This window comes from Anomaloglossus baeobatrachus, chromosome 4 (assembly GCF_048569485.1).
Source record: "Anomaloglossus baeobatrachus isolate aAnoBae1 chromosome 4, aAnoBae1.hap1, whole genome shotgun sequence".
Lineage (NCBI taxonomy): Eukaryota > Metazoa > Chordata > Amphibia > Anura > Aromobatidae > Anomaloglossus > Anomaloglossus baeobatrachus.
This window is the reverse complement of record NC_134356.1, coordinates 211,207,325-211,229,311: the sequence shown is the minus strand read 5'-3', so window position 1 is coordinate 211,229,311 and position 21,987 is coordinate 211,207,325. Positions and strand designations below refer to the sequence as shown.

The 21,987-nt window shown below is 50.2% G+C and overlaps 1 protein-coding gene across 3 annotated transcripts in view; it reads left to right on the top strand.

Annotated features, from left to right (window-relative positions):
- The window catches only part of FGFR4 (fibroblast growth factor receptor 4), a 55,724-nt gene extending 34,305 nt beyond the window's left edge, over positions 1–21,419 (top strand). For all 3 annotated transcript variants that reach the window (XM_075344645.1, XM_075344644.1, XM_075344643.1), the window contains exons 14-18: positions 10,799–10,921; positions 11,010–11,080; positions 18,516–18,653; positions 20,209–20,314; positions 20,465–21,419. In XM_075344645.1, the coding sequence (XP_075200760.1) occupies positions 10,799–10,921; positions 11,010–11,080; positions 18,516–18,653; positions 20,209–20,314; positions 20,465–20,626 (600 nt within the window). In that variant the 3' untranslated portion in view covers positions 20,627–21,419. The remainder of the gene's footprint in view (positions 1–10,798; positions 10,922–11,009; positions 11,081–18,515; positions 18,654–20,208; positions 20,315–20,464) is intronic.
- Positions 21,420–21,987: the final 568 nt, after the last annotated feature.

Genomic DNA, 21,987 nt, shown 5'->3' with positions numbered 1-21,987 from the left:
CTCCTTCAGGGCCCGGAAGGAGTCCTCGGCCTGCGGAGTCCAGCGCACCATGACGGACTTCTTGCCTTTGAGAAGGTCCGTCAAGGGGGCTGATAGTCCCGCAAAATCTTTTACAAACCTCCTGTAGTACCCCACGATACCCAGGAAGGCCCTAACCTGCTTCGTGGTCAGGGGTCTAGGCCACTTCTGGATCGCCTCCACTTTGTTAATTTGGGGCTTAATCACTCCTTGGCCTATTACGTAGCCCAAGTAGCGGGCTTCCGTGAGTCCCAACGCACATTTCTTGGGATTGGCTGTCAATCCGGCTGTTCGAAGCGCGTCCACCACCGCTTGTACCTGTTCCAAGTGGGTCTGCCAATCGGAGCTGTAAATAATGATGTCATCAAGGTACGCTGAAGCATACGCCTGGTGGGGTTCCAGCACTAAGTCCATCAACCTCTGGAACGTGGCCGGAGCGCCATGTAACCCAAAAGGCAAGACAACATAGTGGAAGAGACCCTCCGGCGTAACAAAAGCGGTTTTCTCCTTGGCGGACTCCGTTAGTGGCACCTGCCAGTACCCCTTGGTCAGGTCGAGCGTGGTAAAGTATCGCGCCTGTCCCAGCCTATCAATCAGCTCATCCACCCGGGGCATGGGGTAGAGATCAAACTTGGATATTTCGTTCAATCTCCTAAAGTCATTGCAGAACCTTAAGGAGCCATCGGGTTTTGGTATTAGGACAATCGGACTAGCCCATTCACTCCGGGATTTTTCGATGACCCCCAGGCGTAACATTGACTTTACTTCCTCTGATATGGCTTGTCGTCGAGCCTCCGGTACCCGGTATGACTTCAGGCGTACCTTCAGGTGGGGCTCGGTGACAATATCATGTCGTATCAGACTGGTCCTACCGGGCAGCTCGGAGAAGACATAGGGGTTCTGCTGAACCAACCGTCTGGCCTCTCGCCTCTGTGTCTTGGTGAGGGCTTCTCCAATCCTTACTTCCGGTTCGTCCCCTCCGGAGGTCGCTGGAGCCGGATGTGAACGACCCGAAGAGGAGGGAGGTGGGGAAAAAACAGCCATCAGGTTTTCCCGTTCCTGCCAAGGTTTTAATAGGTTGACATGGTATATTTGTTCAGGTTTCCGCCTACCGGGCTGCAATACTTTGTAGTTAACCACCCCGACTCTTTCCTTTATCTCGTAGGGGCCTTGCCACTGAGCCAGGAATTTACTCTCCGCCGTGGGAATCAATACCAACACCCGATCCCCGGGATTAAAGGTCCGCACGGTGGCTTGTCTATTGTAGCGGCCGCTTTGCGCGGCCTGAGCCTCCTGTAAATGCTCCTTCACAATTGGCATGACCGCGCTTATGCGGTTCTGCATACCCAAAATGTGTTCAATCACACTTTTATGGGGGGTGGGCTCCTGCTCCCAGGTTTCTTTTGCCAGGTCCAACAATCCCCGGGGATGTCGCCCGTATAACAATTCAAAAGGCGAAAACCCCGTGGATGCCTGTGGCACCTCTCGTATGGCAAACATCAAATAGGGAAGCATCATATCCCAGTCTTTCCCGTCTTTGGAAATCACCCTTTTGAGCATGGTTTTCAGGGTTTTATTGAATCGTTCCACTAAACCATCCGTCTGAGGATGATACACAGACGTACGCAACTGCTTGATCTGGAGTAGCCGGCATAGCTCTTTGGTCACTTTAGACATGAATGGGGTCCCCTGATCCGTAAGGATCTCCTTGGGCAACCCCACCCGGCAGAACACAGCAAACAACTCCCGAGCTATAAGCTTGGCTGCAGTATGTCTGAGAGGTATCGCCTCTGGATACCGGGTGGCATAGTCAACGATCACTAGGATATGCTGGTGCCCTCGAGTAGACTTTACGAGGGGCCCCACCAGATCCATCTCTATCCGTTCAAAAGGGACTTCTATTATGGGTAACGGTACCAACGGACTGCGAAAGTGGGTCAGGGGTGCGGTAAGCTGACACTCCGGGCAGGTTTCGCAGAACCGTTTTACCTCCCCAAAGACCCCGGGCCAATAGAACCTTTGCAATATTCGCTCCTGCGTTTTCTTGACCCCTAGGTGACCACTCATCAGGTGTTTATGAGCCAAGTCGAGGACCCGCCGGCGATACGGCTGGGGCACCACCAACTGCTCTACCCCTACGCCCCGTATTTCATCTACCCGGTAGAGTAAATCCTGCTTAAGAGCGAAATGGGGGTATCTTACCTGGGCACCAGGCAGCTGTGCCACCCCGTCAACTACTGTCACCCGACTCCGGGCATGTATTAATGTAGGGTCCTGGAGTTGGGCTGTCCCAAACGTATCCGGGGACGCCTCCAACTCCGGGATGGGCTCGACCGTCTCAGCCTCTCCTGCCAATACCTCTAGGGGCGACCTATCAGGTTCACATCCTGTCCCTATCATGGGGACCCCTACGGCAGGCTTCCCGGATTCAGGATTGTAGGGCTCAGGTCCCGGACTGACCAATATCTGAGGGGACTTAGGAGGTCCCTTCCATAAAGTCCAAAAATAGGGCAGATCCCTTCCTAGGATCACATCATAGGGAAGAGTATTAATAAGTCCCACCTCATGTTGCACCTGACCGCAAGGTGCTGTGATGGTGACTATCCCCGTGGGATAGTCTCGGCGGTCCCCATGTATGCAAACCACCCCCACGGTACGTCCGGTGGCCTTTACTTTAGCCCTTAGGGTTGATCGCACAAGGGTCACTAAGCTTCCGGAATCCAACAAGCCTGTAACCGGACATCCATTCACCTGAATTTGGCACAAGTGGGGCTCAGTCTCTGGGTAGACCAGGTCAGCGGTACACACCACCTGAGCATACATGGAACCCCGCCGGGTAACCCCACAATCCATGGGCTCCGTGGTGAGTGGACACTGGGCTTCCATATGTCCCACCCGCTGGCACCGCCAACATCTAATAGGGAAGGACACCCCCTTGACGAGTTGTCGTTTAGGGTACATAGTTTTCCGGACCTCAGGGACGGAGGGTGCAGCTTCAGACGGGACGGTAGCGGACTCCCGCACCGGTGTCAGCGGTGGGTCCTTGGCCCTAGGTTTGGAGGGGCCGAACCGCCGGGCGGTACGCAAAGTCTCAGTGTCCCGTATCAAGTCCTGCGTAGCCACATGCCGCTCTACCAGGGACACTAATTGGTCCAGGGTACTCGGGTCACCCTGTCCGACCCACCGTTGAACGGTGACGGGTAAAGTGCGCACAAAACGATCCACTACTACCCTTTCCACCATTTGCGCCGGGCTCAGAGTGTCAGGCTGCAACCACTTTTTTACAAGATGTAACAAGTCATAGGCCTGGGAGCGTACGGGTTTGGCTTCCTCAAAGAACCACTGATTTACCCGCTGAGCCCGTACATAGGTATTCACCCCCAACCGAGCCAGTATTTCGGCTTTCAGGGTCACATAGTCAATGGCGTCCTCGGTACAGAGGTCCAGGTATGCTTTTTGGGGTTCCCCCGTCAGATAAGGTGACAATACCTCATCCCACTGCGGGGTCGGCAGCTTTTCCCGCTCGGCCACCCGTTCAAACACCGCCAGGAACGCTTCCACATCATCACCCGGGGTCATCTTTTGCAACGCTTGTCTCACCGCTTTCCGGACGCTGCCGTCGTCACCCGGTCCCGGGGTTGTTGCTGCCGGTCCAGCACGGATCGACTTGGCCAGGAGACCCATCTGTTCTTGGTGCCTTTTTTCCTGCAATTGCAAGGCTTGCTGCTGACGTGCATTGGCCTGCTCCATCTGTTCTTGGTGCACTTGCAAGGATTGCTGCTGACGTGCATTGGCCTGATCCATCTGTTCTTGGAATTTTTTTTCCTGCATTTGCAAGGATTGGAGCAGGTGTGCATTGGTCTGTTGCTGCTGTGCATTAGCCTGAGCCAAATGCTTTAGTATGTCCTCCATGGCGTCGCCGGGTTTGGGCTGTAGTATAGCCGCTCGAATCCAGGACATGTGCTACTGGGTCACCAGGAATGGATGCTACACCTCACCGGCTGTCATGCCCGCCGATTCTCCACCATATGTGAGGTAGCGTCGTCGGCTGCGCTGCAGAAGACACGGGATCCAGGCACCAAGGTTCACAGCACACGGTTTATTCCAAAGAAAAAGTCCACAATATTACATATGTGCCTCTCCAGCAGAGAGCTCAGGGAGATGTGATCACCCCCTCACACCAGGCACACCTGCCCTTGTTCCTGAATCTATTTATCCCTCCCTTCAGCCTGTAGGGAAAACAGCATTAACCCTATAGTGGATTATCATGGAGTGAGCACAACCGGGGCGAGACATACCGGCCGTCATAGATAACCCCGGTCACAGTCTCACAATATATATATATATATATATATATATATATATATATATATATATATATATATATATATATAATTATAATCTGTTCAGTCGGGCTGTATATCCCTTTTTTCCCATATACCCTCAGTGATCACTCTCCTAGGAGACAACAGCATGTCGTCCACAAGGAGCAAAGCTGTTAAGGCACAGGGTTTTTTTGCGGCCTGTACCTCTTGTGGGGCTATGTTACCTGCGGGTTCCACCTACCCTCGCTGTGAGCAATGCTCGACCCCTGTTTCGCTTGCTCAGCCGGAGCCTCGGTCACTAGTGGGCCCCTCGGCTCATGTAGACCCCCCCCCCTGCTCCCCCTGTCCAGGCGGCAGGGACAGAGTTCGCCTCTTTTGCTGAGAAACTCTCTGAGTCACTTTCACAATCCATGGCTCAGTCTATGGACAAATGGTCTGCCAAGCTGCTAGAAGCTTTGCAGTCCAGACCGGTCCTTTCACAGGCCCCGGCCCCTGTTGGCTCGTCGCCTCCAGGCCCCTCTCGGTCCGCGCCGCAGCGCGCTCCCAGGTTGGCCCCTACGTCTCAGGCGGAGGACTCCTGCCCGGACCACAGTCCTAGACCGGCTAAGCGGGCTCGCTGGGAATCTTCCCCGACTTCTTCACGCTGCTCAGGTTCCCAGCTTGAGGACTCTCTGGAGGACGAGGCGGACGTCGCAGCTCAGGGCTCTGACCCTGACGTCGCCCTTAACCTTGATACACCTGAAGGGGACGCCTTAGTGAATGATCTTATCTCGTCCATCAACCAGGTCTTGGATCTCTCTCCCCCGCCTCCTACTGTAGAGGAGTCGGCGTCTCAGCAGGAAAAACACCAGTTTCGGTTCCCCAAACGTACACGCAGTGCGTTTTTCGATCACTCTAACTTCAGAGACGCTGTCCAGAAGCCCAGAGCGGTCCCGGACAAGCGCTTTACTAAGCGCCTCACTGACACGCGTTACCCCTTCCCATCTGAAGTCGTTAAGGGTTGGGCTCACTGTCCCAAGGTGGATCCTCCAGTCTCAAGATTGGCGGCTAGATCCGTGGTATCGGTTGCAGATGGCTCATCGCTAAAGGATGCCACTGACAGGCAGATAGAGCTCCTGGTGAAGTCCATCTATGAGGCCACGGGCGCGTCTTTTGCCCCGGCCTTTGCAGCCGTGTGGGCACTCCAAGCTATCTCGGCTTGTCTGGCTGAGATTAATGCTGTCACACGTAATTCTGCTCCACAAGTTGCGTCTTTGACCTCTCAAGCGTCAGCCTTTTCATCCTACGCCATGAACGCAGTCCTGGACTCTGCTAGCCGTACAGCTGTAGCATCCGCTAACTCTATGGCAGTCCACAGGGCCATGTGGCTGCGCGAATGGAAGGCAGACTCGGCCTCCAAGAGGTTCTTAACCGGTTTACCGTTTTCTGGCGACCGTTTGTTTGGCGAACGATTGGATGAGATTATTAAGGAATCCAAGGGAAAGGACTCCTCCTCCTTACCCCAGTCCAAACCTAAGAGACCTCAGCAACGAAAAATACAATCGAGGTTTCGGTCCTTTCGTCCCTCCACCAAGCCCCAATCCTCTTCGTCCAGCAGGCCGGAGAAAGGCCAGAGGAACTCCTATGCGTGGCGGTCCAAGTCACGCCCCCAAAAGGCCGCAGGAGGCACTGCCTCCAAGACGGCCTCCTCATGACTCTCGGCCTCCTCATGACTCTCGGCCTCCCCTAGCCGCATCCTCGGTCGGTGGCAGGCTCTCCCGCTTTGGCGACGCCTGGTGGCCACATGTTCAAGACCGATGGGTGAGAGACATTCTGTCTCACGGTTACAGGATAGAGTTCAGCTCTCGTCCTGCGGCTCGTTTCCTTAGAACCTCTCCGCCCCCCGCTCAGGCCGACGCACTTTTTCAGGCAGTGGACGCTCTGAAGACAGAAGGAGTTGTGATCCCCGTTCCCCTTCAGGAACGTGGTCGCGGCTTTTACTCCAACTTGTTCGTGGTGCCAAAAAAGGACGGATCATTCCGTCCCGTTCTGGACCTCAAGCTACTCAACAGACATGTGAGAACCAGACTGTTTCGGATGGATTCTCTCCGCTCGGTCATCGCCTCGATGTCACAAGGAGACTTCCTAGCATCGATCGACATCAAAGATGCTTATCTCCACGTGCCGATCGCACCCGAACATCAACGTTTCTTGCGTTTCGCCATCGGGGACGAACACCTTCAGTTCGTGGCATTGCCTTTCGGCCTGGCGACAGCCCCACGGGTTTTTACCAAATTCATGGCATCCGTCGTGGCGGTCCTGCACTCTCAGGGCCACTCGGTGATCCCCTACTTAGACGATCTCCTAGTCAGGGCCCCTTCTCGGGTGGCGTGTCAACAAAGCCTTACCGTCGCTCTGGCGACTCTCCAGCAGTTCGGGTGGATCATCAACTTCCCGAAATCCAAGTTGACACCGACCCAATCACTGACTTACCTCGGGATGGAGTTTCATACACAGCCAGCGGTAGTCAAGCTACCGCGGGACAAACAGCTTTCTCTGCAGACAGGGGTGCAATCACTTCTTCGGAGTCAGTCACACCCCTTAAGGCGCCTCATGCACTTCCTGGGGAAGATGGTGGCAGCTATGGAGGCAGTGCCGTTCGCGCAATTCCATCTACGGCCACTCCAATGGGACATTCTCCGCAAATGGGACAGGAGGTCGGCTTCCCTCGACAGGAACGTCTCTTTCCCTTGCAACCAAGACGTCACTTCAGTGGTGGCTCCTTCCCAATTCTCTATCGCAGGGAAAATCCTTCCTACCCCCAACCTGGGCTGTGGTCACCACGGACGCGAGCCTGTCAGGGTGGGGAGCAGTTTTTCTCCACCACAGGCCTCAGGGAACCTGGACTCCGATAGTCATCCCTTCAGATCAATATTCTGGAGATAAGGGCAGTGTATCTAGACCTATTGGCTTTCCATCGGTGGCTGGAGGGCAGGCAGATCCGTATCCAGTCGGACAACGCCACTGCCGTCGCATACATCAACCACCAAGGCGGCACTCGCAGTCGTCAAGCCTTCCAGGAAGTCCGGCGGATTCTGCAGTGGGTGGAAGCCACAGCCTCCACCATCTCTGCAGTTCACATCCCGGGCGTAGAAAACTGGGAAGCAGATTTTCTCAGTCGTCAGGGCATGGATGCGGGGGAATGGTCTCTGCACCCAGAAGTGTTTCGAGAGATCGGTCGCCGCTGGGGAACGCCGGACGTCTATTTCATGGCGTCACGGCACAACAACAAAGTCCCGGCATTCATGGCACGGTCTCAGGATCACAGAGCTCTGGCGGCGGACACGTTAGTTCAAGATTGGTCGCAGTTTCGACTGCCTTATGTGTTTCCTCCTCTGGCGATGCTGCCCAGAGTGTTACGCAAGATCAGGTCCGACTGCCGTCGCGCCATTCTCATCGTTCCAGACTGGCCGAGGCGGTCGTGGTACCCGGATCTGTGGCATCTCACGGTGGGTCAACTGTGGGCGCTTCCAGACCGCCCAGACTTGCTGTCACAAGGCCCGTTTTTCCATCTGAATTCTGTGGCCCTCAACCTGACTGTGTGGCCATTGAGTCCTGGCTCCTAGCGTCTTCAGGGTTATCTCAGGATGTCATTGCCACCATGAGACAGGCCAGGAAGCCAACGTCTGCCAAGATCTATTACAGGTCTTGGCAAATCTTCTTATCCTGATGCTCTGGTAACTGTTTTCCTCCATGGCCGTTTGCCTTACCCACTTTTCTTTCATTCCTTCAATCCGGAATGGACAAGGGTTTGTCACTCGGCTCTCTGAAGGGCCAAGTATCGGCGCTCTCCGTATTTTTTCAAAAGCGCCTAGCCAGGCTTCCGCAGGTCCGCACGTTCCTGCAGGGAGTTTGCCACATAGTCCCACCTTACAAGCGTCCGCTGGAACCCTGGGATCTTAACAGGGTGCTAAGGGCTCTTCAGAAACCACCTTTCGAGCCGCTGCGGGATGTCTCTCTATCACGTCTTTCGCAGAAGGTGGCCTTTCTAGTGGCAGTCACATCACTCCGGAGAGTGTCTGTCTGAGCTTGCAGCGCTGTCATGCAAAGCCCCCTTCCTGGAGTTTCACCAGGATAAGGTGGTTCTGCGTCCGGTCCCGGAATTTCTCCCTAAGGTGGTATCCCCTTTTCATCTCAATCAGGATATCTCCTTGCCTTCATTTTGCCCTAATCCAATTCACCAATGTGAAAAGGATTTGCACTCTTTGGATCTGGTGAGAGCACTCCGGCTCTACGTGTCTCGCACGGCGCCCCTGCGTCGTTCAGATGCGCTTTTTGTCCTTGTCGCTGGCCAGTGTAAGGGTTCGCAGGCTTCCAAGTCAACCTTGGCTCGGTGGATCAAGGAACCGATTCTCGAAGCCTACCGTTCTTCTGGGCTTCCGCTTCCTTCAGGGCTGAAAGCCCATTCTACCAGAGCCGTGGGTGCGTCCTGGGCATTGCGGCACCGGGCTACGGCTCAGCAGGTGTGTCAGGCAGCTACGTGGTCTAGTCTGCACACTTTCACGAAACACTATCAAGTGCATACCTATGCTTCGGCAGACGCCAGTCTAGGTAGGCGAGTCCTTCAGGCGGCGGTTGCCCACCTGTAAGAGGGGGCCGTTTTTTCGGCTCTTGGTTATTGAGGTATTCTTTTACCCACCCAGGGACTGCTCTTGGACGTCCCAATTGTCTGGGTCTCCCAATGGAGCGACAAAGAAGAAGGGAATTTTGTTTACTTACCGTAAATTCCTTTTCTTCTAGCTCCTATTGGGAGACCCAGCACCCGCCCCTGTTCCCTTCGGGCTGGTTGTTCTTTTGTGTACACATGTTGTTCATGTTGAATTGTTCTTTTGGTTCATGGTTTTCAGTTCTCCGAACATCCTTCGGATTGAATTTACCCTAGACCAATTTATAAGTTTTCTCCTTCCTGCTTTTGCACCAAAACTGAGGAGCCCGTGATGCACGGGAGGGTGTATAGGCAGAGGGGAGGGGTTACACTTTTTAAAGTGTAATACTTTGTGTGGCCTCCGGAGGCAGAAGCTATACACCCAATTGTCTGGGTCTCCCAATAGGAGCTAGAAGAAAAGGAATTTACGGTAAGTAAACAAAATTCCCTTCTTTATCAAAATGACAGCAAGCTGCTTAGTCACACCTCGTTGGAATCAGGGTATCTGCCCCTTCATTATGCTGCTCTGAGTGTAGTAAAAACCTGTTAAGAGTCCCTTTATCCCCTTCACATCATATGACATGTATTTACGTCCTTTGTGTTGTTCTTGCCTTGAAGTGGGCTGTCATGCCAAGGCCACATCTTTCTCTGCACATGACGGCTGATTTAATCATCCGTCATATGCCTGTAATACCATATGCCTGTAATACCTGCGGGTTGATCGGAGATCCACCCGTGGCTGTTAACCAGGTAAATCCCGCTGTCGATCTGACAGCATGATTTAACTCACGCCGGCAGGGAGTGCATCATTCTCCACTCCCAATGGTGTGAACGTGGGGCGCTGATGGGTTGTCATGACCATGGCCAGCTGATGAGCCCTATGTCTGTCATTAAGGTCCTCCCTTGAGTTTCGGCTGTTAGCTGGCGTTCATTGGAGATCATGATTTGTGCTATACATAGCGGTGCTGATGCACTGCTCTGTATACCACAAGTGATCGGACGATCGCAGCTTCAAGTACCCTAAGGCGACTAGTAAATACAGTAAAACAAAGTTCAAATCACCCCCTCCCCCCTTTTTTGCCCCATTTGAAAATAAAACAAAATAAAATACACATTTGGTATTGCTGCTTTCAGAAGTGTCCGATCTATTAAAATATAAAATAAACCCCCTTGGTAAACAGCATACCAAGAAAAAATTAAAACTCCAAAATTACACTTTGGGTTTCTTTTTGGTCGCTGTAGCATTGCAATAAAATACAATAAGAAGTGATCAAAACATTGCATCTACCCAAACGTGGAATCAGTTAGAAACGTCCGCTTAGAGAGCAAAAAATAAACAGTCACTGAGCCCCAGATCCTGAAAAATAAAAAATGGCAACAAAAGCAGAATTTTTGGAGGGATACATTTCTGTTTAGTTATTTTTTTTTTTTTCTCACCATTTTTAAAAAAAAACCAAAAAAAAACCTACACATTTGGTATCTAAGTTCTTAATCTTACCTGGGGAATCATACTCTCAGGTCTGTTTTACCATTATAGTGAACCACACTTTTTTTTTCCTGTCTTCCAGTACACTATATGGTAAAATGTATGGTGTCATTCAAAAGTACATTGTGTCGAACAAAAAATAAGCTTTTATATAGCTATATTGATGGAAAAATTAAAGTTTTGGCCGTAGAAAGATGGGGAGTAGAATAAAAAAAATCTGAAATGGCCTTTGCGTGAATATATGTCTACTCTAAATTTGACTTTTTTTTTTTCCTTTTCCTATAGTGCATACACAGAGATCTAGCAGCCAGAAATGTTCTAGTAGCTGAAGATAATGTCATGAAGATAGCGGACTTTGGCCTTGCTCGAGGGGTTCATGATATCGATTACTACAAGAAGACGAGCAATGTAGGTTTATTTTACTTTCTACCATACATGATTATCGTGTTTTCCAGTCCATCTTCCAATGTCTAATCCAAGTGACCTATTCCATTAGGGTCGACTTCCTGTGAAGTGGATGGCACCTGAAGCGCTTTTTGACCGTGTTTATACACATCAAAGTGACATGTAAGTTTTTGTTTTGAGTTTTATGTGTTTGTAACATTATTTACCTGCCCAAGTCACAGGAACGAATGCGCTATGAGGATGCAGCAGCCCCCCAAGATAAAGATGGAGGCAACACAAGTGCAAATACTGTTGAGAGAGCCACTAACAACCAATGCATTTCTTTGTCGCTCCATTGGGAGACCCAGACAATTGGGTGTATAGGCTATGCCTCCGGAGGCCACACAAAGTATTACACTAAAAGTGTAAAGCCCCTCCCCTTCTGCCTTTACACCCCCCGTGCTCCCACGGGCTCCTCAGTTTTTATGCTTTGTGCGAAGGAGGCAGACATGCACGCATAGCTCCACAGCTTAGTCAGCAGCAGCTGCTGACTATGTCGGATGGAAGAAAAGAGGGCCCATAACAGGGCCCCCAGCATGCTCCCTTCTCACCCCACTCTTGTCGGCGGTGTTGTTAAGGTTGAGGTATCCATTGCGGGTACGGAGGCTGGAGCCCACATGCTGTTTTCCTTCCCCATCCCCTTTAGGGCTCTGGGTGAAGTGGGATCCTAATCGGTCTCCAGGCACTGAGACCGTGCTCCATCCACAGCTCCCGGGGACTCTGCTGGATAAGGAGCCGAGTATCGTCAGGGACAAGGCCCTGCTACTTTGAGGTACTCTGTGTCCCCGTGGGGACCGCGCACAGAAACACTCCAGCATTGCTGGGTGTGTTAGTGCGCCGGGGACCGCAGCGCTGACCGCGCTTGTGCCATCACACACTGCAGCGTGGCTGGGTTTGTTAGTTTACTGGGGACTACCGCGCTGACCGCCGCTGCCATTTTTACACTGCGGCGCGGCTGGGACTGTTAGTACGCCGGGGACTACCGCGCCGACCGAGCTTATACGCCGGCCGCGCTTATAACTTTAGTCCCCGGCTTTTGCGGCCTAGTCTCATTCTTTCCCGCCCCCAGGCCTGCCAGTCAGGGGAAGGGCGGGACGCTGTACAGGAGTCAGCACTGAGGGCTGGAACATGCTTTGCATACTCCACCCCCCTCACTGTGCACAGTGGGGCACCAGTTTCCCGCACTTTCTAGGGCACGCCCACGGCCCCCTCCTCTCCTCAGGACGCCGGCAGCCATTCCTGTCAGCTCTTCTGACGCTGGAGAGGGGAGACAGGCTCGGGGAGACCCAGGCAGGGATTCTGGTGACCACACAACCGCTTTCAGCGGGCGGTAAGCAGCACCTGAGGTGCTGGCCCCACTTGTGCAGAAGTGTACTTATAGATTATATGATTATAGGCTATACTTTACACTGTATGGTGCACGGTTGATTTTTTGGCTATATACCCTCCTGGATTGCTCAGGGGAGACAACAGCATGGCGTCCACAAGAAGCAAGGGTGCCAAAACACAGGCTTACTATGCTGCCTGCGCCGCATGTACGGCTATACTACCGGCAGGTTCCACTGACCCTCATTGTGTGCAATGTTCGGCCCCTGTGGCACTTGTTCAGCCGGGGCCTCTGCTAAGGGTGGCCCAGGGGGAACCACCTGCTAACACTGTCCAGGTGACAGGGACGGAGTTTGCAGTTTTTACTGAAAGACTTTCTGAGACTATGGCTAAGATACTAGAAGCTTTGCAGTCCAGACCGGTATCTCAGACCATGGGCACTGTGGAATCATTGCTCCCTGGTTCCCCTCAGTTGGAACAACAATGTCCTCCCGGGGTGTCTCATAGATCCCAGGGTGAGGTCTCTGACACGGACCGCAGCCCCAGACCGCCTAAGCGAGCTCGCTGGGAAATCCCCTCGACATCATCACATTGTTCAGGGTCTCAGCGGGAGGACTCTCTGTATGATGAAGCGGAGGTAGCTGATCAGGATTCTGATCCTGAGGCCGCTCTCAACCTTGATACTCCTGATGGGGACGCCATATTGAATGATCTTATCGCGTCCATAAATCAAATGTTGGATATTTCCCCCTCAGCTCCTCCAGTAGAGGAGTCAGCTTCTCAGCAGGAGAAATTCCGTTTCAGGTTTCCCAAGCGTACAACGAGTATGTTTCTGGACCACTCTGACTTCAGAGAGGCAGTCCAGAAACACCGAGTTTGTCCAGATAAGCGTTTTTCCAAGCGCATTAAGGATATGCGTTATCCCTTCCCCCCTGACGTGGTCAAGGGCTGGACTCAGTGTCCCAAGGTGGATCCTCCAATCTCCAGACTGGCGGCTAGATCCATAGTTGCAGTTGAAGATGGGGCTTCACTCAAGGATGCCACTGACAGACAGATGGAGCTCTGGTTGAAATCCATCTATGAAGCTATCGGCGCGTCTTTTGCTCCAGCATTCGCAGCCGTATGGGCACTCCAAGCTATCTCAGCGGGTCAAGCGCAAATTGACGCACTCACACGTACGTCTGCGCCGCAAGTGGCGTCCATAACCTCCCAAACGTCGGCATTTGCGTCCTACGCTATTAATGCTATCCTGGACTCTGCGAGCCGTACGGCGGTTGCAGCCGACAATTCGGTGGCAATACGCAGGGCCTTGTGGCTACGGGAATGGAAGGCAGATTCGGCTTCCAAAAAGTGCTTAACCGGTTTGCCATTTTCTGGCGACCGTTTGTTTGGTGAGAGATTGGATGAAATCATCAAACAATCCAAGGGAAAGGAAACATCCTTACCCCAGGCCAAACCAAACATACCCCAACAGAGGAGGGGACAGTCGAGGTTTCGGTCCTTTCGGGGTGCGGGCAGGTCCCAATTCTCCTCGTCCAAAAGGCCTCAGAAGGATCAGAGGAACTCCGATTCTTGGCGGTCTAAGTCACGCCCAAAAAAGACCGCCGGAGGTGCCGCTACCAAGGCGGCTTCCTCATGACTTACGGCCTCCTCACACCGCATCCTCGGTCGGTGGCAGGCTCTCCCGCTTTTGCGACACCTGGCTGCCACAGGTAAAAGACCGTTGGGTGAGAGACATTCTGTCTCACGGTTACAGGATAGAGTTCAGCTCTCGTCCTCCGACTCGATTCTTCAGAACATCTCCGCCTCCCGAGCGAGCCGATGCTCTTCTGCAGGCGGTGGGCACTCTGAAGGCGGAAGGAGTGGTGGTCACAGTTCCTCTTCAGCAACAGGGTCACGGTTTTTACTCCAACCTGTTTGTGGTTCCAAAGAAGGACGGGTCTTTCCGTCCTGTCCTGGACCTAAAACTGCTCAACAAACACGTAAAGACCAGGCGGTTCCGGATGGAATCCCTCCGCTCCGTCATCGCCTCAATGTCCCAAGGAGATTTCCTTGCATCGATCGATATCAAAGATGCTTATCTCCACGTACCGATTGCTCCAGAGCATCAGCGCTTCCTGCGCTTCGCCATAGGAGACGAACACCTTCAGTTCGCGGCACTGCCGTTCGGCCTGGCGACAGCCCCACGGGTTTTCACCAAGGTCATGGCTACAGTAGTTGCGGTCCTCCACTCTCAGGGTCACTCGGTGATCCCTTAATTAGACGATCTGCTGGTCAAGGCACCCTCTCAAGAGGCATGCCAACACAGCCTCAACGCTACTCTGGAGACTCTCCAGAGTTTCGGGTGGATCATCAATTTTCCAAAGTCAAATCTGACACCGGCCCAATCACTAACATATCTTGGCATGGAGTTTCATACTCTCAGCGATAGTGAAGCTTCCGCTGAACAAACAGCGTTCACTACAGACAGGGGTGCAATCTCTCCTTCAAGGCCAGTCGCACCCCCTGAGGCGCCTCATGCACTTCCTAGGGAAGATGGTAGCAGCAATGGAGGCAGTTTTTTTTGCGCAGTTTCACCTGCGTCCTCTTCAATGGGACATCCTACGCAAATGGGACAGGAAGCCGACGTCCCTCGACAGGAACGTCTCTCTCTCTCAGGCAACCAAAGCTTCTCTTCGGTGGTGGCTTCTTCCCACTTCATTATCGAAGGGGAAATCCTTCCTACCCCCATCCTGGGCGGTGGTCACGACGGACGCGAGTCTGTCAGGGTGGGGAGCAGTTTTTCTCCACCACAGGGCCCAGGGTACGTGGACTCAGCAAGAGTCCAAACTCCAGATCAATGTTCTGGAGATCAGGGCAGTGTATCTTGCCCTAAAAGTGTTCCAGCAGTGGCTGGAAGGCAAGCAGATCCGAATTCAGTCGGACAACTCCACAGCGGTGGCTTACATCAACCACCAAGGGGGAACACGCAGTCGGCAAGCCTTCCAGGAAGTCCGGCAGATTTTGATGTGGGTGGAAGCCACGGCCTCCACCATCTCCGCAGTTCACATCCCGGGCGTGGAAAACTGGGAAGCAGACTTTCTCAGTCGCCAGGGCATGGACGCAGGGGAATGGTCCCTTCACCCGGACGTGTTTCAGGAGATCTGTTGCCGCTGGGGGATGCCGGACGTCGACCTAATGGCGTCCCGGCACAACAACAAGGTCACGGCATTCATGGCACGATCTCACGATCACAGAGCTCTGGCGGCAGACGCCTTAATTCAGGATTGGTCGCAGTTTCAACTCCCTTATGTGTTTCCTCCGTTGGCACTGTTGCCCAGAGTGTTACGCAAGATCAGGGCCGACTGCCGTCGCGCCATCCTCGTCGCTCCAGACTGGCCGAGGAGGTCGTGGTACCCGGATCTGTGGCATCTCACGGTCGGCCAACCGTGGGCACTACCAGACCGACCAGACTTGCTGTCTCAAGGGCCGTTTTTCCATCTGAATTCTGCGGCCCTCAACCTGACTGTGTGGCCATTGAGTCCTGGATCTTAGCGTCTTCAGGATTATCTCAAGAGGTCATTGCCACTATGAGACAGGCTAGGAAACCAACGTCCGCCAAGATCTACCACAGGACGTGGAAAATATTCCTGTCGTGGTGCTCTGCTCAGGGTTTTTCTCCCTGGCCATTTGCCTTGCCCACTTTTCTGTCCTTTCTTCAATCCAGATTGGAAAAGGGTTTGTCACTCGGCTCCCTTAAGGGACAAGTCTCTGCGCTTTCTGTGTTTTTTCAGAAGCGCCTGGCCAGACTTCCACAGGTACGCACGTTCCTGCAGGGGGTTTGTCACATCGTCCCTCCTTACAAGCGTCCGTTAGAACCCTGGGATCTGAACAGGGTGCTGATGGCTCTTCAGAAACCACCGTTCGAGCCAATGAGGGATATTTCTCTCGCACGCCTTTCGCAGAAAGTGGTTTTCCTAGTAGCAGTCACTTCACTTCGGAGAGTGTCTGAGCTAGCAGCGTTGTCATGCAAAGCCCCTTTCCTGGTGTTTCACCAGGACAAGGTGGTTCTGCGTCCGGTTCCGGAATTTCTCCCTAAGGTGGTATCCCCCTTTCATCTCAATCAGGATATCTCCTTACCCTCTTTTTGTCCTCATCCAGTTCACCAATGTGAAAAGGATTTGCACTTGTTAGATCTGGTGAGAGCACTCAGATTCTACATTTCCCGTACGGCGCCTCTGCGCCGCTCCGATGCACTCTTTGTCCTTGTCGCTGGCCAGCGTAAAGGGACACAAGCTTCCAAATCAACCCTGGCTAGGTGGATCAAGGAACCAATTCTCGAAGCTTATCGTTCCTCGGGGCTTCCGGTTCCCTCAGGGCTGAAGGCCCATTCTACCAGGGCTGTGGGAGCGTCCTGGGCCTTGCGGCACCAGGCTACGGCTCAGCAGGTGTGTCAGGCAGCTACCTGGTCGAGCCTGCACACTTTCACGAAACACTATCAGGTCCATACCTATGCTTCGGCAGATGCCAGCCTAGGTAGGCGAGTCCTTCAGGCGGCGGTTGCACACCTGTAGGGCGGAGCCGTTACGGCTCTATTATGAGGTATTATTTACCCACCCAGGGACTGCTTTTGGACGTCCCAATTGTCTGGGTCTCCCAATGGAGCGACAAAGAAGGGAATTTTGTTTACTTACCGTAAATTCCTTTTCTTCTAGCTCCAATTGGGAGACCCAGCACCCGCCCCTGTTTTTTTGTGTACACATGTTGTTCATGTTGAATGGTTTCAGTTCTCCGATATTCCTTCGGATTGAATTTACTTTAAACCAGTTTTATAATTTTTTCCTCCTTCTTGCTTTTGCACCAAAACTGAGGAGCCCGTGGGAGCACGGGGGTGTATAGGCAGAAGGGGAGGGGCTTTACACTTTTAGTGTAATACTTTGTGTGGCCTCCGGAGGCATAGCCTATACACCCAATTGTCTGGGTCTCCCAATTGGAGCTAGAAGAAAAGGAATTTACGGTAAGTAAACAAAATTCCCTTCTTTTGGTGCAGATGTGTCCCCCTCATTACTGTGCGTGAATTCTGCAGTAAAAATACTAAGAGTTAACATGCTGGAGATTGGGTGGAAATTTAAATCTGGAAGACAAAAAAAAAAGCAATGTGTAAATGAGACTTCAAGATTCTCAATCATTATGCTTTAAAGGGAACCTGTCAGGTCAAAAAAGCGTTATAACCTACAACCAGCCTGTGTGAGCTATTAACCCCTTCCTACCCATCCCTTTCTTCTAATAGTGTGTGATACAAAAGTAATAGAATACGTTTTATTACTTACATATTTCCTATGTAAATAGCATAGATCTCTAGCCCCATGGGCGTTGCATCACTCTGTGGGTGGTTTCATGCTTTCCATGGTATCACGACCCTATGGGCGTGATACCATGGATTTACATGAGCGACTTCCTACACAATCGCACGTGCCATTCTCGCTGCCGCCTCATCCTCATGTTTACATGTCGGCTTCTGACGCGCACTGCACATGCTCAGAAGACTCCTGCGGTTCCTGTCATGCGCAGTGCGTGTCAGAAGCCGACATATAAACACGAGGATGAGGCGGCGGCGAGTATATTAAGCGCACACGCGCGAGATTCTGAAGGCTCTGACGTGACCGTCGCTCATGTAAATCCATGGTATCACACCCACAGGGGCGTGATACCATGGAAAGCATGTAGACGCCCACAGGGCGATGCAACGCCCATGGGGCTAGAGACCTATGCTGTTTACATAGGGAATATGTAAGTAATAAAACGTATTCTATTACTTTCATATCACACAATATTAGAAGAAAGCGATGGGTAGGAAGGGGTTAATAGCTCACACAGGCTCCTGCTTATAGGTTATAATGCTTTTTTGACCTGACAGGTTCCCTTTAATTAGGAAACCAATCAGGATTTGCGACAAAATCTTCAATGTGAACATAGGCATAAGCTTGTGTATCGAATGACCAGGACAGATTTTCCTAATGTGGCAGTAAATATTGTAGGTTAAAGGGGATCTCCATAAAATAAGGAACTAAATACTCGTCCAATACCAAACTGAGTCCGGTGCCGGCTTCCCAGTCATTGCTGTACCGTCTGTCTTGTGACATTACCTAAAACCTGAAATTAATTATATAGGGAGGAATAGATTCTAGGTCACAAAAAAATGATTGTGTTAAAAATAAATATTCTATTATTTATTTAATTTATTTTTTAATAGATGGTCATTTGGAATTTTAACTTGGGAGATCTTTACTCTGGGGGGGTCTCCATATCCTGGCATTCCAGTGGAGGAGCTGTTCAAACTTCTACGAGAAGGACATAGAATGGATAAGCCTTCAAATTGTACTCATGAGCTGTACGTATTTATTTCACACTTTCTATACGTTATTTTACCCAGTGTTATAGAATATGTGAGCTATGTTTGTTTGCCATCATGTTGTTGATTTCCCTGTTGTTTACATAGTAATTGGAGAAGTGGGTAGATGTTAGTCAAGCGAATTGAGCCGAGAAACCAATACATTTTATTTACTTTAATCTAAATGGGACCATTTGCTTTTTTTCAATTGCCTTTATTAATTTTGTTATAATATTTTCTTTTTTTTCCCAGTTTTACAATGATCTTTATACTTATTTTAACAAAAAGTATTCCTTCAAGTATTTAATTAAAGGGGTTGTCCGAAGGCAAAAGTAAATTTTTATGTAAATGATATTTGATGCTGTAATCTAAGCTATTTTCTAATTTACTTGTATTAAAAATTCCCTACCTGCTATTCTATTTTTTTTTTTTTTCTCTAGTTCCTGTCTGATGATGATTTGTTTGAGTATTCCAGTATCGGGATTCTCAGACAAAGTGTTATTATGGGGCAAAATCTTTGTCAGTGACCGCAGCCTCTGCCCCTCCCTAAAACAAAGCGTCACCATGATGCTCGTTTCAAGGGGCTGTGTCCCAGCTGTCCCTCTCTGTGCCTTCTCTGTTCTTGGCTCAGATTTGTAATAATCACCCGGTAACAAAAAGGTGTCTATACCAGACATTGAGAGACTAGCGCCGCTCCCACTGGAGACATCGCTCATCTCCTGGGTGCCGGGCAGAGACACCCCTGTGTTACCTGCTGATTATCACAGATATGAGCCGCTTAATCGAACAGATCGTACAGTGCACATAGCAGGGAGGGAGAGAGCTGGGAGAAACAAAGGAGGGACACAGAGGGACTGACCAGCCCCTAAAACGAACATAATGATGACGCATCGTCTCAGGAAGGGACAGAGGCTGTGTCACTACCACAGACTCTGCCCCTGATGACGCTTTGTTTGAGTGTCCCAGCATGCACTGATATTCTCAAACGAAGCGTCATCAGTCAGGAAAGAGAAAAATAGAAAGGCAGTTAGATAATGTAGTTAGGGAACTGTAGGGAATTTAAAATAGCTGGTATTACAGCATCCAATAGATAAGGACTTAAATAATGATGAGCGAGTTTCAAAATACTCAGATTCATGATACTTGTAATGAGTACTGCCTAATACTCGCGTAAATATTCCGAATAGTGTGTGCAATGCAAGTCAATGGGGAATACTCGTAATGTAACAAGTAACCCGAATGCTGCACTATTTGTGCTAGTAGCAAATAGAACGGCATTCGGGTTATTCTCCATTGACTTGCATTGCACACACTATTCAGAATGCATATGCGAGTATTAGACAGTACTCGTTATGAGTATCGCACAGTACTCGTTACGAGTATCGCGAATCCGAGTATTTCGAAACTCGCTCATAATCATTAGATTTAAATGAAACTTAACTTCAGACCACCCCTTTAAGTGTGTGAAGAATGTAAAAGTAAGGGAATGCAAGTGAAGGTAGCAGCCTTTATAATGTATTGAGAACTAATAAAGAGGGCTTGTCCTCATTTGTAGGTACATGTTGATGAGGGAGTGCTGGCATGCTGTCCCGTCACAAAGACCGACCTTCAAACAGTTAGTAGAACAGCTTGACCGAATCCTCACTGCTGTGTCCGAGGAGGTAAGACTTATTGTTTGGATTATTATTTGTGTCTTTCCCCCCCCTAAATATATAAAGCGTTGTGGGGCATTGTGGAGAGCGTATTATACTTTTATGAGCTTTGTTGGATAATCTTTTCCTGATCTTCTCACCTTCTCTTTTTTTGCTCAGTATTTGGACTTATCAATGCCCTTTGAACAGTATTCTCCCTCTTGTGAAGACACTGCAAGCACATGCTCCTCGTCTGATGACTCTGTGTTTACCCACGATCCTGTGCCATCTGCTTCAACGATCTTCAACTATCACAATGTTCATTCTCATTTGGGGACCTGAGTGCTCATAAAGGGGGAGTATGGACAATCTAAATACTGCAAATACTTTCCCTGGGAACCTAATTTATTAGAGACGTGAACCGTGTCTAGTTTTGTAGACACTGGTGAAACCCTGTGCTGCTTTTCTGTTATGCTTGGGAGAGTAAGACAAAAATTTGAAGTTGGTGCTGCCCTCAAGCCACCGGATGCAGAGCACTGAGCCCGACTGGTTCTTCCAAGCCATGTTTGGGAATATGTAGTAAGACCCCATGTTGTGGATGTGAAGGACTACCATTCGCAGGAATACTTTTCCCAGTCGTGTTCTCAAAGGACGTCAGAAAGCTGCTGGGAAGAGCCGTTCTGCTGGGAACATAGCTTTACCTGACTGTTAATATTCTCTTCATTTGTAATGCCAAGCTGCAATCTGGAATTACAAGTGGCCCTAAAGTGCCTGGAGTTTTCATGGTTCGAAAGTTTGTAGATATTTTCTAATAGAAATATTTATGTCCCGTTTTCGTTTTTAATGTGATTAATAGGTCATTCTCCACATGTTGAAGTGAGGACCTAAAGCCTTGTTTCAGTATTTCATGGCTTCTCTTCTAGCAGCCATATAATTTATCTCAATGAAATTTTTTTATATTAACCTACTTTGGACTCTGAAGGATACTTACAACCAGAATGCTTTTATACACTATAGATATATTTAAAACCGAATATGCTCTTTTGCCGTTACCAAAAGTTTCATATTTCAAGTTGATTTATTTTATATATTGTAAAAAAAAAAGTTACTTTTAATATAAAGACTTAAATTATATCAAACTAACCATCGCTTGGGAGAACTTTATTACATGTGAGTGAGTTTTTGTTTTGTTTGCCCTTCTTGTTGGTTTGACTGGTTATTTCATGAGTAATTGAACTTTTTAACATTCCGTCCTATAATAGCATATGGGTATGACCTATATTAAAGCAGGAATATCCATACAATAGGGGTTCAATTGATGAGACAATATTGCTCATTCCTAGGCCTAAAGTGCTTCTTTTGGCTTTTCTGTGCCTCTCTTCACATGGAGCAGAGACTAGAATGACGCAGTGGAAGAGAAAAGCATATTGGTTTATTGCATTAATTGTAGAGATTAGAGTTGAGCGAGTATCGAAATATTTGTCAAAACAGGGAGCAACTCTGGCAAAAAATCGTCCACGCGAACAAAATTTGAGGATTAAAAAGTCATCTTTATTCCTTAGTGGCTAAAAAACACAAGGAGTATAAAAACTCCTATAATTTATGCGTTTCAGACGCTTAGGCCTTAAGGGTGCTTTACACGCTGCGACATCGCTAACGACATATCATCGGTGTCACGTCGTTAGTGACACACATCTGGAGCC